We start from the raw sequence: 19,063 nt of genomic DNA on the forward strand, positions 1-19,063 counted from the left end.
TTGTTCTCTATTGCCTCAAGAGCAGAAAGAGCATTCTGCTCTCTCTCTCTTTCTGAAGGGGAAAGTGAAAAACACATTTCACTCTCTCCTTGGTGACGGAGTGAATAATGCATTTCACTCCATTCGACATATTGAGAGAAAAAAACGCTTTGAAGAGCAAATCGGCTGCTTCACTCCTGCGATACACCTCTCTAGTTTTTAGAGAATATGCTTGGTGTGGTGATCATACAGCGTATGCAAATAAATGCCAGGTATGCAAATTACGCACGTCCGCAGATGAATTTTGCAAGTTGCGCCTAAGATAGCCAAGCGTTTAAGGTGCAGTTGCGCAATTTGTATTAATATGGGAATAACAAGAAGGGTTACTAGTGAGGTTTCATGATCATCATAATCGGCCTGTTTTATGTCTACTGCAGAAGGAAGGCATCTCCCTGCGGTCTTGAATTACCTCTGTCCTGCGCGAACCAATTCCAACTAGCGCCCGCGAATTTCCTAATTCAATCGCTCCAAGTAGTCTTTTGTCGTCGTTGATTGCGTTTTCCTTCTCTTGCTACCCATTTTGTAACCCTAATGGTCCTACGGTTATCTAAGCGGCGCATTACATGGCCTGCCCAGCTCCATTTTCTCCTCTTGATTCCTCTTTCCCTCACCGGAAGAGGAATTGGCCTCCCTGGTGAGGGAATTCGGCCACCCCCTTCCACATGGCTCACTCAATTACCCAATAGCGCTCAGTCCCCAGCAGCTCCAGAACACCTGACCAAAGCGACTGTCAGACCTCTAACGCAGCAGGGGCTGCTGAGAATCTCTGTATCCGGACAGGCCGCCAGTGGAAACTGACCCCGGCAACATTTAACACCCGAACCCCCTCGAGGGAGGCTAGCTTAGCAGGACTCTGAGGAAATATCAGACGTTGTTTGGGAAATCATCAGCCTTAGGGAGACTAGAAGAACTGGTGAGGATTATACATTGCTGAATAACAGGCATATACTCTACTACAGATGTCTCATAGATAAGAAGCAATATGGCGTACGATTCCTAAACCAAAATGACCATAGCGGGAAACCATAACAAATTCTAAATCATAAATGAGAGGGTAGCTGTAGCCGTAATCGAGCTTAATAAGAGGTATAGATTAAAGGTAGCATAAGCCTACGCTCCAACATCTAGTCACGACGATGAGGCAGCAGAGCAGTTTTATGAAGTTGAATTAGTGATGAGAAAACTGCAAACTCAGTATACTATACTATTGGGCGACTTCAATGCAAAAGTGGGGAAAAGGCAGGCTGGGGAACAAGCAATTGGCTACTACGGCGTCGATTTTAAGAACGCTAGATGGAGAGATGCTGGTAGAATTCGCAGAAAGGAATAAGCTTCGAATAATGAACACATTTTTCAAGAAGCGTAGCAACAGAAAGAGGATCTGGAAAAGCCCTAATGGTGAAACAGGAAATGAAATTGATTTCATAATTCTATACTGACCTGCACAGTACCCAGAGGAGTCCGAACGCCTCAATTACAAACAGTAATGAACTGGATACAGAAACTCCTCCTATAACTAGCGATGAGGTCAGAAGAGCCCTGCAAGAGATGAAACGAGGAAGGGCGATAGGAGAAGATGAAAGAACAGTCGAATTACTCAAAGATCGAGGAGACATACTGCATGGAAAACTGGTAGCTCTGTATACGAAGTGTCTGTCGACTGCAAGGGTCCCAGAACACTGCAAGAATGCAAACATCATACTAATCCACAGAAAGGGAGACGTTAAAGAATTGAAAAATTATACGTCCATTAGCTTACTCCCAGTATTATATAAAATATTTACCAAAATATTCTCCACTGGACTTTAGTCAACCGAGGGAACAGGGTAGCTTCAGGAAGAGATACACTACAATGGATCACATCCATGTCATAAATCAGGATATCGAGAAATCCGAAGAGTACGATAGGCCCCCCCTATATGGCTTTCATGGATTACTAAAATGCATTTGATTCAGTGGAGGTACCAGCAATCATATAGGCATTGCATAATGAAGGAGTGAAGAACGCTTACATAAATACCTTAGAAATATCTACACAGTTTCTACAGCTACCTTAATTCTACATAAGGAAAGCAGGAAGATACTAATAAAGAAAGGGGCCAGACAGGGAGACACAATCTCTCCAATGCTGTTCACTGCGTGCTTAGAAGAAGTATTCAAGCTATTATACTAGGAAGGCTAAGGAGTAAAGATCCACGGCGAATATCTCGGTAACCTTCGGTTTGCCGATGACATTGTTCGATTCAGCAACAATGCAGACGAGTTATAACAATTCATTGACGACTTTAACAGAGAACGTGGAAGAGTGGGGTTGAAGATTAATATACAGAAGACAAAGATAATAATAAATAGCCGGGCAAAGAACCAAGAGTTCAAGATGCCCAGTTGGCCTTAAGAGTTTGTGGAGGAGTGCGTTTACCTAGGTCAATTAATCACAGAGAACGCTGATCATGGGAAGGAAAATAACAGAAAAAGAAAAATGGGTTGGATCGCATACGGCAGATATCGCCTGCTTCTGACTGGAAGCTTACCATTATCATTGAAAAGGAAGGTGAACAATCAGTGCATTTTACCAGTGCTGACATATGGGGCAGAGACTTCGAGACTGACAAAGAAGCTTGAGAACAAGTTAAGGGGACAGGTTAGGTCCTATTCTTGCCATCTATTTTAGGCTATGTTCGTGACCCTTTTTTCGTGACCTACTGTGGTTAGAACATTTGCCTTGGTGGCATTGTAATCAGCAATGTTAGGTAGTGTTACTGAACTAGGTTTATTTTTTTAAAAGATTAGTTATTTGTTTTCTTTTTTACTGGACCGACCAAATTTTAGAGCCAAATCTGCAGTAAATAGCCCGTAAATGAAAATCCCCTGCACGAATATTTATAATCCCAGTTCAGTAAATTGTCCACAATGTTTGCTCAATATCTGGAAAATATTATTTCTTTAGTGCTTGTAGTTTCTGAAAGAAAGGGTCAAATGCAGCAAAATTTGGTGTTTTGAGATAATTGGCTTTGAAGTGGAAGAAAGAGCTTTAATGCAATATAGGGCTATATAAACAAATTCTGACGCATTTTTTTCAATAGCCAGCAGCCTGGTAGTACCCTCCATTATCAACACTTCTATTCTGTGCTTGCTGCCTTGTTTTTCGGGCCTCCTTAGTGACCAGTCGTGCAGCCTCTCCGTAAAGTACAGTCGCCGCCGGTCAGCTTCGCGCAACCACTGGACTGTGAACCATCCTGGAGAAACTTCGAATGACCTCAAAATGTCAGCTTGAGCAATTCTGTCGTCAATAAATGTTAGCACAGCATCCATTGTCGCTATTTTCAGCGTCTTGAGGCCAAGAAAGACATTCTTTGGAGCGCACTCCCATACAACGTTGTTGAACACCACATTCGCGTTCTGAGCTTCTCCATGGAGACATTTCTGGAGAAGGTCAGGCTTTGAGAGCTTAGCCTATAGGTTTTTCAAGCGTTCCACCGAGTGCGAAAGCTTCGATGCAGCCGCGCACGTGGTGGCTGCGGCGCCCACTCCTGGATTGGGTTGCGGAGAATTGGCGTCATTGGAGATGGACTTATGCCGGGTTCCATTAAAGAGACGTTTTTTTAAAGCACTTGTTTGGCTTCGCCATTCCATTACCGTTAAATAACCAGCCCCAACGTATAAGCGAATTCGATTGTTCGCGAAAAGACGCCGAAGCACGAGCAAAACACCGCGCGTTACCAGTAATCCAGCTGCGTCTTAGGATTCGTTTGGGTAAGTGAAATATACCAGCTAGGCTTTCACTGCTGCCAGATGACTGACAGCCATTCCGCTAAATGTGACAAAAAATAGGCGTTGAAACATTTTTTTTTTTCAGTTTAGGAGAGACACAGATCTCGAGCATGTGTCAAAGGGGGCGGGGCAGGATGCTGCCTAGGTTTAGAAGAATGTTGATTTTGAGGTAAATATTTCGCCTGGGCACAAATGAAACACTGGGTCATGGTAAGGAAAGAATATAGATTTTCAATTACACAAAAACAAAAAATCGATTTTTTTTTCGGAGATTTTGCCTACCCTGTTCCCTGACCGCGCAAAGAGCGAGGGAACGAATATTGCTAGGCATTACGTTAAACGACAGAAACAGGGCGGTTTGGATCAGAGAGCAAACGGGTATAGACGATATCCTAGTGAGGTTTACACCAACGTATATGTAGGTAGTGGTACGCGACAGACTCGTGTTATTAATGGTGTACGTGAATATGGAGCTAGTGCGCTTGCGAGAGAGCGATATATTATTACAATTGGAAGGGTTAAGAGACATCTTCCATATGTTACACCAGTCGGTGATAGTGTGAGGGTCATGCTGCAAGGCGGTATGATCGTTAACCGAAGTTATTGGTCGGTAAACAATGAAGTCATCGGCAAACAGTCGTATACAAGAGGAAATGTTTGAAGGTATGTCGTTAATAAATATTAGGAAAAGCAGAGGCCCCAGACACTCCTGTGGTACACCAGACATGACCTCAGTTATAGAAGGACGATCGTTAACAGCGCTAAACTGGTGACGAAGCGATAAGAAGTTTCTAAGCCAAGAAAGGGTTAGTGAGTCGATATATATTTCAGAAATGAGTGGGCAGTGGGCAACGCGACCGAATCATTTTGAGAAGTCCAGGAAAATGCGTTTATTTGTTGACTGTTGTTCATGCTGCTGTGTAGATCGGTGGTGATCTACAGTAACTGTGTTTCAAAAAATAGACCTTTCTTGAAGCCAAGCTGTTTCTGAATGAAAATAGTATTGTTTTTCTAGCCGTGAATAAATGTGCGAGTCGATTATGTGTTCAAGTAGTTTGCATGACACAGGTGTTGACGATGTTGGACGATAGTTTCCAGGCCTATGTCTATCTCCAGTTTTCAAAATGGGGACAAACCTTCTCAATCTTCCAGTCAATGGGCAAGACACAAGTCGACAAGGACTGCTTGAAGATATGGTACAGAATGACACTTGAAATAGATGCCGTGTTTTTAATAGCTTAGTGTTAATATTGTCAATACCACAAGCAGATGTTGTTTTAAGTTCGGTAATGAGGCTAACAATGGCCTTCACTTGAGATATTTATGGGTGCCGTAAATGGGTAATCGTAATCCGGAAGCACTGGAATTTCGGAATCGTCTTTCCTTGTTAAAACAGAAGAAAAATATGCATTAAATAGCGAACAACATTCCCCGTCTGAAAAGGTCTGTTGTTTTCCGTCTAGCAGCGAAATATGGGAACTGTGACCAGATGTTAAAATTTGCGAAAATTTTGCGGAGTAGTATTCAGGAGAGAAGGTAAGTTGTTAGCGAAGTACTTGTTTTTGAAGTGCGTATGGCAATAATGTACACACTAAGGAAACTTTTGTACTTGCCCCATGAGGACTCGCTGCACGGTTGTTTTCTTTTTTTTTTGCAGCGAGATGTTTTTTTATTATGTAATGTTCAAATATTGTTATTGAACCATGGTTTACACTTGTCGTTGGCTGCCGAAACATACGGAATATATTTGTCTGCAAGAACGAGTAATTTATTTTTGTAAAGTATTCAGTTTTCGTTAACGGAACGCTGGGGAAAAGACGGGAAAATTGAGTCGCTGAGAAATAACTGAAGTTCAGTCTTGATGGCAACGTCGTTAACTTTGTTGTAATCCTGAATTTTTTATACTGAAATCCAGTAAATAACATGGGCATCTGGAGTGTCAGCTCAAGCAGCTTATGGTCACTAAAACCATCAGAAATTAATAGAGGATGCATGGTTTCAGGTGCAGTAGTTAGTGGCAAACCTAAAGAGGTGTTGTCACGAGTGGGTTGAGTGATTACATGAGAAAGACTTAATTACAAGGTTATTTCAATGAAAAATGTTGCGTGCTTGCACGATGATGTAAAGCATGACAAAATGATTTGGGAAAAATAAGTACGCCAAGTAGATAAACATAACTAGTTGAACATTTCTGCATGGCAGTAAGAGTGCTTTCGCGTATGTTATCAACAAATGGAAGGGACATTTCCGGGGGGCGGTAACAGACACCAACTAATATGTTTCCACAAATGGTTTGACAAGCAGCCCAGACAATCTCAAGCGATGACGAGGTGTCAACTTCATAAGAAGAAATACTTTTATTTATTGCAAGCAAGGCACCATCGATGGATGGCTACAATTTTCTTGTACGTCCGGCAAGGGTTAACGCAACCAGGGCTCAGGTCTCCCACGGGTGAACGTCAAGGCCGTGCCTCAACAGCGCCTCACGCGCTTGCTGGACTACCCACGTCTGGATTCCGAGGTCTGAGGTGCGCCGAGTGGCAGCCCACCTCGATGACAGGGTTTTCGGAGCAACTGCCATCATTCCTATAACTACGTTGCACTCCCACAGCATTAGTTTGACCGTTGCTGGTCCTTCCTGGTACAATTTGCACGTGTCGTCCTGATGCTTATCGGGGAAGGTGTTCGTCTGGAGTTGTCTCCAGGCGACTGCCTGCCTCCTGTTCAAATTGGAACTCGGCGGTGGGTATATCCTTCTGGCGTTTAGATATGTACTGGTTGTGTCGTTGTATCTGCTGAGCCTGTGCCGTTCTGCGCGAGGAGTGTTCGCTATCATGCGAGAGGCGTTGACTGTTCGGTGCGGTGGGTCATGTCTCGCGGTTTAGGTTTGGGGGCGCATTGTTTTCCGGGGTGACGTGCGCGTAGAACCATATGATCCCCGAGCTCGCGGTTTTGGATCTGCACACTTTGGCCACAATGGACAAGGCGTCCTTGGAAATTCTACCTTTGGCGTAATTGTTTACTGCCGTTTGCGAGCCGCTTAGTACGACTTCACATTCCTGTTCCCTGAGGGTCAGCGGGATCGCTACTTCCTCCGGTATTTCCGAGTGTTTGGTGTATACACTGCATGTGGTTCTGATTTTAGAGTTTGTGTCTATGACTAGGGTGGTGTATTTTTGGCCGTTCGGATATTTGGCTGCGTAGACAAAGCGCACGTTTCTCTCCCTGCAGAATGAACGGAGCACAGCCTCGGCTCTTGCCTTTCTTCAACATCGGTTGTAATCGAGGTGCACGTTTCTTGGGATGTTTACCACCGTAATGATACCTCTGAGTTTGTTGGGGACACCACCGCCCAATTTTATCATTGCGGTCAGGCGGATAAATGCTGAATATGTCACTTACTGCAAATATTTCACCATCTTAAACATAATGGCGCAGCCATGTTTCTGTTAGGGCTAGAATGCCGCGACTGCTATCTTCTATAAATGAACATAAGTTTTCGCGCCTCTTTCGTATGGTACGTATGTTAGTGTACGACATTGTGAGCAAGCAAGATAAGTCAGTTTAAAGGGGTAGTCTAGAGACCCGTGTACCCATAGGTTTTTCTAGCTATCTGCTACGTAGTACGATGGTGTCTCTATCAACCTGGTACATGTATTCCTTGTCATTATTGCGCATTTAGCCAAGAGACAGTTTACACAATTTGTCCTGTGCTCTTGTATATTCTAGCAGTTTTTTTTTCTCGCTAAGCGAGTGATTGGCACGAAATCCTCACGAACAGATAAGCTGGAGTCTTTTCGCGTCACTTGCAGAGGCCAAAATGTTCTGTTTGTCTTTAAATATCACAAGCTTAGCGGTTATTGGCCGGCATTTGTCATGAGCGAATCGACCAATTTTGTGCAATGGTTCAAACCGGTCGCTTGATAAAATAAGCTCCAACCTTTCAGTGCAGAGGTTGATGACTTTTTGCTCTTAAGTCGTCCAGTCTTCACCGGCCTCATCGATAATGCCAAAAAAACTAAATTTGGTCTACGTAGTCTGTTTTCAGCGTCCTCACACCTTGAAGTTATCATTTTTACCTGCCGTGAAAATGACTTGATGATGACAGATGTGTCTGTCCCGGATGTTTTACTTAGGCTAAGGGTGGACTTGAGAATGGCGACTCCATCCTTAAGGCATTTCACCTCAACGGCCGTGGCGTCCTGCTTCTCCTTTATCCGCATAAGTTCCACCAAAATTGCAGTTTGGCCTGTTTCTATCCTGCGTACAATGTCTAAGACAGAATCTTCAGGACAGGATTAAGTTCGACATCCCCGGCAGCATCAGTCGCAGCGAGACACAGAAATAAGCATGATGTCGTGCAAAGCAGCACAGGGCCCGCTTGACACTACCATAGAGTTGAATTGAGCACAATACCGCTATTAGACAGCAATTGTTGCACTTAAAGCCACTGGTATTGTCCAAGTAACTAACCTGTAACAACAAAAGCAGTGAGTGTCTCATTGTCATAGTGGCGTCGTGCCCAGCAGAGAGCGGTTGTGGCGGACTTTTATATCCTGCGCCGGATTCGATGTTCGTGCCGGTGCATTGTCGCCGTTGCCAGGTGGTGATTTCCTCATCAGGTGATGATTCCGATCGACGTCCAATATAGGTTCAGTTGCCTTACATTTGACAGCCATTATCATTCATAAGATGCATCATGTACTTTCCAAAGGCGACCCGTCATTGTTTGCATGTATCTGTATATATGTGTTTGCGTTTGTGCGTAAGACAGCCGACATAAGGAAGTATAATATGGATAGAATTGAACATGCTCTCAGGAGCGGAGGAAGCCTAAAAACAGTGAAGAAGAAACTAGGAATTGGCAAGAATCAGATGTATGCGTTAAGAGACAAAGCCGGCAATATCATTACTAATATGGATGAGATAGTTCAAGTGGCTGAGGAGTTCTATAGAGATTTATACAGTACCAGTGGCACCCACGACGATAATGGAAGAGAAAATAGTCTAGAGGAATTCGAAATCCCGAAGGTAACGCCGGAAGAAGTAAAGAAAGCCTTAGGAGATATGCAAAGGGGGAAGGCAGCTGGGGAGGATCAGGTAACAGCAGATTTGTTGAAGGATGGTGGACAGATTGTTCTAGAGAAACTGGCCACCCTGTATACGCAATGCCTCATGACCTCGAGCGTACCGGAATCTTGGAAGAACGCTAACATAATCCTAATCCATAAGAAAGGGGACGCCAAAGACTTGAAAAATTATAGACCGATCAGCTTACTGTCCGTTGCCTACAAAGTATTTACTAAGGTAATTGCAAATAGAATCAGGAACACCTTAGACTTCTGTCAACCAAAGGACCAGGCAGGATTCCGTAAAGGCTACTCAACAATAGACCATATTCACACTATCAATCAAGTGATAGAGAAATGTGCAGAATATAACCAACCCTTATATATAGCTTTCATTGATTACGAGAAAGCGTTTGATTCAGTCGAAACCTCAGCAGTCATGGAGGCATTACGGAATCAGGGCGTAGATGAGCCGTATGTAAAAATACTGGAAGATATCTATAGCGGCTCCACAGCCACCGTAGTCCTCCATAAAGCAAGCAACAAAATCTCAATAAAGAAAGGCGTCAGGCAGGGAGATACGATATCTCCAATGCTATTCACAGCGTGTTTACAGGAGCTATTCAGAGACCTGGATTGGGAAGAATTGGGGATAAAAGTTAATGGAGAATACCTTAGTAACTTGCGATTCGCTGATGATATTGCCTTGCTTAGTAACTCAGGGGACCAATTGCAATGCATGCTAACTGACCTGGAGAGGCAAAGCAGAAGAGTGGGTCTAAAAATTAATATGCAGAAAACTAAAGTAATGCTTAACAGTCTCGGGAGAGAACAGCAATTTACAATAGGCAGCGAGGCACTGGAAGTCGTAAGGGAATACATCTACTTAGGGCAGGTAGTGACAGCGGATTCGGATCATGAGACGGAAATAATCAGAAGAATAAGAATGGGCTGGAGTGCGTTTGGCAGGCATTCCCAAATCATGAAGAGCAGGTTGCCGTTATCCCTCAAGAGAAAAGTATATAATAGCTGTGTCTTACCAGTACTCACCTACGGGGCAGAAACCTGGAGGCTTACGAAAAGGGTTCTACTCAAATTGAGGACGACACAACGAGCTATGGAAAGAAGAATGATAGGTGTAACGTTAAGGGATAAGAAAAGAGCAGATTGGGTGAGGGAACAAACGCGAGTTAATGACATCTTAGTTGAAATCAAGAAAAAGAAATGGGCATGGGCAGGACATGTAATGAGGAGGGAAGATAACCGATGGTCATTAAGGGTTACGGACTGGATCCCAAGGGAAGGGAAGCGTAGCAGGGGGCGGCAGAAAGTTAGGTGGGCGGATGAGATTAAGAAGTTTGCAGGGACGGCATGGCCACAATTAGTACATGACCGGGGTTGTTGGAGAAGTATGGGAGAGGCCTTTGCCCTGCAGTGGGCGTAACCAGGCTGCTGATGATGATGATGATGATGATGTATCAGTTTTCCCGTGTACCTGCGTCACTGGGTACTCTATGGGTGAGTGTGAAGCGTATCGAGAGGCTGTGCTGAGCAACCAGAATTCGGAACTAGCCCTCCGACCAACTTCAGTCAATGAGTATGTGGCAATGTGTACATAGGTGCCGCTCCGCTGCGAACCTCTTTCACGCCGACAAGAGCTATTGCAGATGCAGGACTGGGTAGGTAAGGCTGTCCGAAGCTTTCACAAAAGTTTGGAACACTGAATATGTGTCACTCGGTCCGTACTGAATTTCACTGAACATCTTTCATACCAGCTTGGGATACTGGGTTTGTCGCAGTAGGTGTGCGCGGCTCTTCATTGAATACGTTTGACGCCCCCTTGCGAAACTAGGCACGTGCCACTAAGAATGGGCGGCTCTGTAATAAGAAAAAGTTCCCTGAAATTTTTACGATGCTGAGCGGTATCGAACCTACATGAGGAGGGTTACTTAAGGACGCGACGCTCTAGCAGGCTCGCCGCAAATGCAATGGGCGCGTACCGGTCTTCGACGAACATTTCGCCAACTTCGGTCCTTGCGCGTGCGCCACTGAGTGCGCGGCGAATAAGTGAACAATGCTCAGCACTCGGAGACGCGGGCTCGCCACGGTTTTCGTTTTTCAAGCAACGCGCAGACTTCTCTCGGCAGTGCCACTAGATGGCGCAGCGTGTCCTGAAAGTAGCACAAGACAGGTGCACAGCTGCCGAATGACACGTTTATCAGAGTTCATCTGCACTGGCGCACCGGCTTCATGCCGGCGGCGCTAGATGGCGCCGACTGTTCTTACGGAAGCGCGAAAGACGAATTCTGCTCATTACACGCCTCGTACATAACAGGTTTTGATCGCGGCAATCGCTTGTGATACTATATTTAATCAATGCTATCTATGCTAGCACTATGCTGTCAGGAGTCATCGTGGGGAGGGTTACGCCGATTTTGAAATTATTTTTATCAGTTGAGCATCATTGTGTAGCGGCCACCGCTCTGGATTTTGCACCGCTACGTGAATATATATACACTGAAAGTATGCCGTAAAACCCCAGCGTCGCCTGATTCGAGTGGCACATATTTGACCACAGCAAGGGAGTGAAAGAGCACCTACAACTTTTCAAGTGAAGCGGACGCCTTCACAACACCAAACTTATTTCTTCGCAACTGAAATAATAATACTGAAATAAAGAAATGATAAAATTATATATTTTTTTATTTCTTTTATAAAATGAAATTTGATATATATATAAATATGATGTAAAATTTATTATATATATATTTCTTTATTTTAAGTATGTATATATAATTTGTTATTATAAACCATTTATAAAATTGTGCCAAATTCTTACCGCAGTGTTGCCAAGAGCAACATGTACACCACGGCGTGTAGTCCTCCCCAAAAGCGTTTCGCGTTTTGTACTTCGCGAAAGCACTAAAAGCGAGTTTCTGTTGTTTAGTTTGGCCAGTATATCACGTGTAAATTTCTCCTAGTTCAATTTCAGAACCTATTTGGAGCAGATACACCGATAAGTATTACTTCTTTAGAGGAAGCAAAGCCGTGGACCAAACCGCTTTATTTTTGTTGATGACCACCTATGTGGCGACTGAAAACAGCCTTATTTTCGCTATATTTTTCTTAGGTCAAGGTGGGCATTTATTAGTGCGTTGTTTTTTTTGGCACCTATCAATGTTCACGCGTTACTTCATATGATGTATTTCACTTTACACCGCAGGAAAAGCTTTGCTTTGTCTTTTGCTGTTCGGGATTCCGATCGCCAAGGAAGATAGTCGCGCCAGACGGCCTCCAGTGTGGCAAAGATGCCACAGGCGTTGTGGACAGGGTAAGAGGGCAGTTTTCAAATCCCTCTAGTGACCGATCAGCAGCTGAGCACATTAGTCACTCAATGCAGTTTGTGATGGAGCAATGTCGGTTTATGACGTAATCACCCAAATGAAAAAAAAAACACAGGTATAAATAAACTCAAGGTAGTTCCTCGGAAACCAATTAACTACCCAATAAATACTATCCGGACTCTTCAGTCGCCGTAGTGTAGCACAAATATGAAATAAACAATATTCACAAAAAAGGAAGAAACCTTCGATATTGAGTTCTGCCTACTTTTCTTCAGTGTTGAGTGTAACGGGATTTTCTCATTATTAACAAGTTTTGCAGAATATGCGTCGCATTGTGTTCGGTAGCTAACCTGTTCGTTTCACCGCGTGTCACTTCCTTTGAGGGCGGCATTGAGACTTAGTGCAGTATTTTTAACAGCACTGACAAAATGTATCACATGCAAGGCCTGAATGCATCGTACATTTCTGCAATACAATGACACAAAAAGTGGTGCTTTGTAAATATAAATTCATTAGCACAGAGCAGTAATCATCGCAGGTTATTTCATAGCTCCCAGTACTTAGTGAGGAAAAACAGAAGCGAGCAGGAATTTACAGCGAGTTAACAATACAATCAAGCAAGCACCGGCACTCAACGAGCCAGTACTCAACACAAGCTTTATTTTGAGTTACCTGCAAGTGCACAATCCATTATGTTGTACAAAAAATAAAATCAAGAAGAAAACACACGATGCATACCGAAACCTTCGCGTAAGTTTCTTCCACAGGGATGTTGTGCGATTTTAGCTGCAAAATTTTTGACCTATGCAAACTATATTTTAGACCTAAACGGCGCTTGAGAGGCATAGGTTACTTGAAATTATTAAAACACAAACTCAGAACACAGAGAGCTTTCTGAAATTTTATGAGTCTAAAGAAGGATGCCTGACTTCTTATTTCAGAGGTGTATCAACGGAATTTGCGAGAAAATCAACTAACCTGCGACTACTACGTGGAATGGAAGCAACATATTCCTATGCGTGAATAAAGGCACAATTTTACAATCAATAAAGCGCTCTTTGAAACTTGTAAGCGGGAAGCTTTATGAAGCGACATGTTATTTTTTAATTTCAACAAACCCAGTCACAGAAACTTTCGGGAAGGTTTCTGCCGAATCGCTAGCTCTACATGATGGTCAAAACGGCTCTTGATTTGCTGTAAGAGAGTTTTTAGGATAGTGGGGATTTTCGAGGTATTGGTATGACTATATACTTACTGCTCTGTAATGAGTAAAAAGAGAGATAAGAGCACCACTATAGAAAGAGAAGAACGCAAAACCATTATGTTGACACGTGTACTTGTCTTTATCGTGCGACACGTTTCACCTCCTAACAAATGTTATCGCACAGCGCAGGACGCGCTTGCATGTGTGGGAAGTTTCTGGAATATTATCGACGGTTCCATCCACTGTCTGTGACCGAAACTTGTGTAATCTTATTGCATGTGTGCGCGACGCGAATAGTGTAGCACCATGTGGAAGGCGCGCGGGTCCCAGCGATTAGTCTGGAACATTCGACGATTGATGTATAAAAGCCGAAGCGCTTGACCCGTTGAGCAGATTTTCGACGATCGCCGACCGTGTTCACCGCTATCGTTGTGCTATAAGTGAAGCCTGTTTTTGTGGGCTGAGGTTCGCCCAATAAAAGTTATTTGCCTTTCACAGTATTGCTACTGTGTTCAACCTCCCCACCACGTGACATCTGGCGGAGGTGCTCTTCGTTCATGTATCGGACGCCCCCGACAAGCCGTGATCCGACGCCGAGACCTAACTGCAACGAGAGACAAAGAACCAACAACCTCGACGTGCTTCTCGACCGCCACGCAGATACCGCCTTAGTGGACAACGGGCTGATTACTCCATAATGAGTGGACACATCGCCGCCCAGTTGAAGAAAGTTAAAACTGCACGGGAAGGCCCTCAAGTTCGAACCGCTGGAGGACACCTCGTTACGCCGACTGGAATCTGCACGGCAAGAATCACCATTCATGACCGGACTTACCCTGGCACCTTCGTTATCCTCCAGCAGTGTTCACGAGACGTCATTCTCGGCATGGACTTGCTGAACCAATACGACGGAATCATAGACCTGAAGTCAAAATCGATACCGCTGTCGGAAGATGAAGCGATACCGCCGGACAGCCTTCCTAGTCACCGCGCGTTGAGCGTGCTCGAAGATCAAGTGAGCATCCCGCCTCGCTCCAGCATTGTTATTTCGGTCAGCACCGAAACACCTGCTGACGTAGCAGGCGTCATCGAAGGCGAACAACGTCTACTGTGCGATCGCAAAATTTACGTCGCAAGAGGAATCGCTCGACTGCACGGAGGAAACACGAAAGTGTTGGTCACAAACTTCAGCCAGGAATTCAACCACATCAACAAGAGCCCACGATCGCATACATCGAGGAAATTCTGGAAACCAGTAATGCATTCGTCCTATTGGATTCTGCCGCATCTACCCCGATGACCGTAGTTCCCGAACCAGACTTCGACATAAATCCAAGTCTCCCCATGACTAAGCAACAAAAACTCAGAAGTTTACTTCGACGATACAAAGAGTGCTTTTCTACGTCATCAAGGATTCGACAAACGCCAGTCGCAAAGCATCGCATAATAAATGAAGAGTGTGCTCAGCCACTTCGCCAGAGCCCTTATGAAGTTTCTACGCGAAAATGTGAGGCTATAAGGCACCAAGTCCACGAAAAGCCGCGCGACGACATCATCCAGCCGTCAAAAAGCCCGTGCGCATCTCCAGTAGTCTTGGTGAAGAAAAAGAAAGGAACCCTACGTTTCTGCGTTGATTATCGTCGACTGAACAAGATCACGAAAAAGGACGTATAGCCCCTCCCACAAATAGACGACGCATTGGATCGGCTCTTCAACGCTCAATACTTCTCGTCGACGGACCTCAAGTCTGGCTATGGGCAAATAGCAGTCGACGAAAGAAATCGCAAGAAGACCGCCTTCATCACCCCAGACGGCCTCTACGAGTTCTAGGTTATGCCATTCGGAGTGTGCTCGGCGCCTGCAACGTTCCACCTCGTGATGGACACGGTTTTAGTAGGACTGAAGTGGCAGACCTGTCTCGTATACTTGGATGACGTCGTCGTCTTCGCCGGAAATTTCGACGATCACCTTAGGCAGCTTGCAACAGTACTAGAGGCCATCAGGTAATCAGGGCTTACTTTGAAGCCGGAGAAGTGCGGCTTCGCTTACGAGGAGCTTCTGTTTCTAGGCCACGTCATCAGCAAATCTGGAGTATGCCCCGACCCGAAGAGGACAGCTGCCATCGCAAAGTTCCCGCAGCCCATCGACAAGAAGGCAGTGCGTAGATTCATTGGCATGTGTCCCTTCTACAGGCGCTTTGTAAAGGACTTTTCACGCATCGCTGAGCCGTTGACACGTGTAACTAGATGTAATGTTGAGTTCAAGTGGGAAACGCCGCAGGCCGACGCATTTGAAGAACTCAAACGACGCATGCAGTCGCCGTCGGTACTTGCGCACTTCGACGAGTACGCCGATACAGAAATCCATACTGACAGCAGTAGCCTATACCTCGGAGCCGTTCTAGTCCAGAGGAGAAGCGGAGTCGAACAGGTGATAGCTTACGCTAGCCGGTCGCTGTCAAAAGGGGAAGGCAACTATTGTACGACAAAAAAGGTATGCCTCGCCATCGTTTGGGCTGCAGCTAAATTTCGCCCTTTATGGCAGGCCATTCAATGTCGTCAGGGACCACCACGTGTTGTGTTGGCTAGCGAATAAAAAGTTCCTTAAGGACGACTGGCGCGTTGGAACCTCAGCCTACAAGAATACGATATCACTGTAACCTACAAGTCCGGACGAAAACACCCCGACGCCGATTACCTAACACGCGCGCCCATTGACCCGCCGGAGCAATATGACGAGAATGACGACGCCTTCCTTGGAATGATAAGCGCGGAAGACTTCGCTGAACAGCAACGGGTAGACCCGGAGCTAAAAGGCATCGTGGAATATTTGGAAGGGTACACTGAAATTGTCCACAGGGCATTTAAGCGCGGATTATCTTCTTTCACGCTTCAAAACAATCTACTCGGGAAGAACTTCTCACCAGTCCGCGCCAACTACCTTCTTGTTGTTCCGTCAGCGCTGCGTCCAGGTGTACTGTGCGCCCTACAGGACTATCCGACCGCCGGGCATCTCGGCTTCTCCCGGACGCTATCGAGGATACAAGAAAGGTATTACTGGCCGCGCCTAACCGGCGACGTTGCCCGTTAGGTCAAGAAATGCCGAGACTGTCAGTGACGCAAGACACCACCCACAAGGCCAGCCGGATTACTGCAGCCGATCAAGCCTCCTTGCCGACCTTTTCAGCAAATCGGGATGGACTTGTACGGGTTGTTTCCGACGTCAACGTCCGGAAATAAGTGCATCATCGTGGCGACAGACTACCTCACCCGCTTCGCTGAAAGTAAAGCTCTGCCGAAAGGCAGCACAGCCGAAGTGTCAAAATTTTTCGTCGAAAGCATTCTGCTGCGACATCGCGCTCCAGAAGTCCTCATCACCGACAGAGGAAGGGCCTTTACAGCGGAGCTCACCCAAGCCATTCTTCAGTACAGACAGACAAGGCACAGAAGGACAACTGCCTGCCACCCACAGACGAATGGTCTTATGGCGCGCCTGAATAAAACCCTCGCCGACATGCTAGCAATGTACGTAGACGTCGAACACAAGACGTGGGATGCCGTCCCGCCGTACGTAACTTTCGCTTACAACACGGCGGAGCAAGAAACAACACAGATCACGCCGTTCTAGCTGGTTTACGACAGGAACCAGACAACGACGCTCGACGCCACGCTGCCGCACGTCACTGAGGAGGAGAATCTTGACGTCGCTACCTATCTCCAGCGCGCCGAAAAAGCCCGACAGGTCGCCCGCCTACGGATCAAGAACCAGCAGCGTACCCACTGCAGACACTACAACCTCCGACGACGCTTCTTCGAGTACCAGCCCGGTGACCGTGTTTGGGTTTGGACCCCAATACGTCGACGAGGACTCAGTGAGAAACTATTGCGACGTTATTTTGCACCCAACAAGATCATCCGACGTGTTCGCGGACTGGACTTTCGCATTTCGCATGACGGCATTTCGCAGTCACAGCGGCCCCGGGCACGATCTGAAGTGGTCTACGTAGTGCGTCTAAAGCCCTTTTACGCACGTTGACGAAGTTCTTATTTTTGTTTTCTTTGCTACGAGTGCTTTCCTTTATTACTTTCGTTTGTTTGAGGCATCGGGTCGATGCTTTTTAAGAGGGGGGTATTGACACGTGTACTTGTCTTTATTGGGCGACACGTTTCACCGCCTAACAAATGTTATCGCACAGCGCAGGACGCGTGTGCATGTGTGGGAAGTTTCTGGAATAACCGACGGTTCCATCTACTGTCTGTGACCGAAAGTTGTGTAATCTGATTGCATGTGTGCGCGACGCGAATAACATAGAACTTTGTGGAAGGCGCGCGGGTCCCAGCGATTAGTCTGGAACGTTCGACGATTGATGTATAAAAACCGACGCGCTTGACCCGTTGAGCAGATTTTCGATGATCGCCGACCGTGTTCGCCGCTATCCTTGTGCTATAAGTGTAGCCTGTTTTTGTGTGCACAGGTTCACCCAATAAAACTTAGTTTTGCCTTTCACAGTATTGCTACTGTGTTCTTAAACCTCACCACTACGTGACATTAAAATAATATTTGGGGTTTTACGTGCCAAAACCACTTTCTGATTATGAGGCACGCCGTAGTGGAGGACTCCGGAAATTTCGACCACCTGAGGTTCTTTAACGTGCACCTAAATCTAAGCACACGGGTGTTTTCGCATTTCGCCCCCATCGAAATGCGGCCGCCGTGGCCGGGTACGTGGCAATATTATACCAGAATATTTCTCAAAATCCCTCGTGATGGTAATGATATTTACATTAAGCAATGTAGTGGCAAACTGCGTTGCTCAAATTATTTTTATTTGTACTCTGCAGTCGTCACATTCAAGCCTCCTTTTCTCCAACTACATGCCATATACACTGTCTCTGGCGCCGTCTGACTTCGCTATGGAACTATGACGGATAACGCGACAAAACTGTACGTCTACGAAGCAGTGATGACGATGGAGTGACTACTGTAGAAGGACGAAGAAGGAATCACATTCATAGAACATTGAATACGTTAGGAATGCAAAGTGGGCATGTCGAAAATGAGATGGCGATGCTGAAGTAACCATCTTAAAACGACGACAGTGTGAGGACGACGGTATAAAGTGAGTTGATGAGTGCTAGTGTATGTGGGTGATGGCATGATGTTAACGAATGCACGAGAACGACAAAATGACACCAATGGCAATACAAAGGCCCATAACCTCTTCTTAATAGCGAGAACATGGCTAGGAAAAAGATGACAAAGACGAAATATACCGTTGCACTGACAATGACGGTATGAGCGCGACAGCGGGACGACAATGGGACGAAGTTTCTGAAGTGATTATGACGTTACCATGAAAACGTGAGAAAGGCAGCCTGACCACCATGTATGGAGACGACTGCGCGTAGATGTTGGCGTGATGACAATGACAGAATGAAGGCTCCGTGACGGGGGTGGCCAAACGAGAGCTGAGTGACTAAGGTAAAATCAGGACAATGAAACGCGCACGACAACATCACGACGACAGTATGACAATGGTTGCGTGACGACGGTCGTATGACATCGGCGCAATGACGATGATGGCATGACAGTGGCATCAAGATATTAGGAATATTGCGAGTTTACGAGCACGATGG

The 19,063-nt window shown here is 45.6% G+C and overlaps 1 protein-coding gene across 1 annotated transcript in view; it reads left to right on the forward strand.

The window, feature by feature from the left end:
* LOC142589013 (uncharacterized) overlaps window positions 1-13,288 on the forward strand; it is a 118,046-nt gene extending 104,758 nt beyond the window's left edge. Inside the window, exons 4-5 of the mRNA XM_075700806.1 lie at window positions 12,103-12,210; window positions 13,165-13,288. Coding sequence (XP_075556921.1) covers window positions 12,103-12,210; window positions 13,165-13,200 — 144 coding nt within the window. The 3' untranslated portion in view covers window positions 13,201-13,288. The remainder of the gene's footprint in view (window positions 1-12,102; window positions 12,211-13,164) is intronic.
* The last annotated feature ends 5,775 nt before the right edge of the window (window positions 13,289-19,063 follow it).

This window comes from Dermacentor variabilis, chromosome 7, assembly GCF_050947875.1.
Source record: "Dermacentor variabilis isolate Ectoservices chromosome 7, ASM5094787v1, whole genome shotgun sequence".
In the NCBI taxonomy this organism is placed as follows: domain Eukaryota; kingdom Metazoa; phylum Arthropoda; class Arachnida; order Ixodida; family Ixodidae; genus Dermacentor; species Dermacentor variabilis.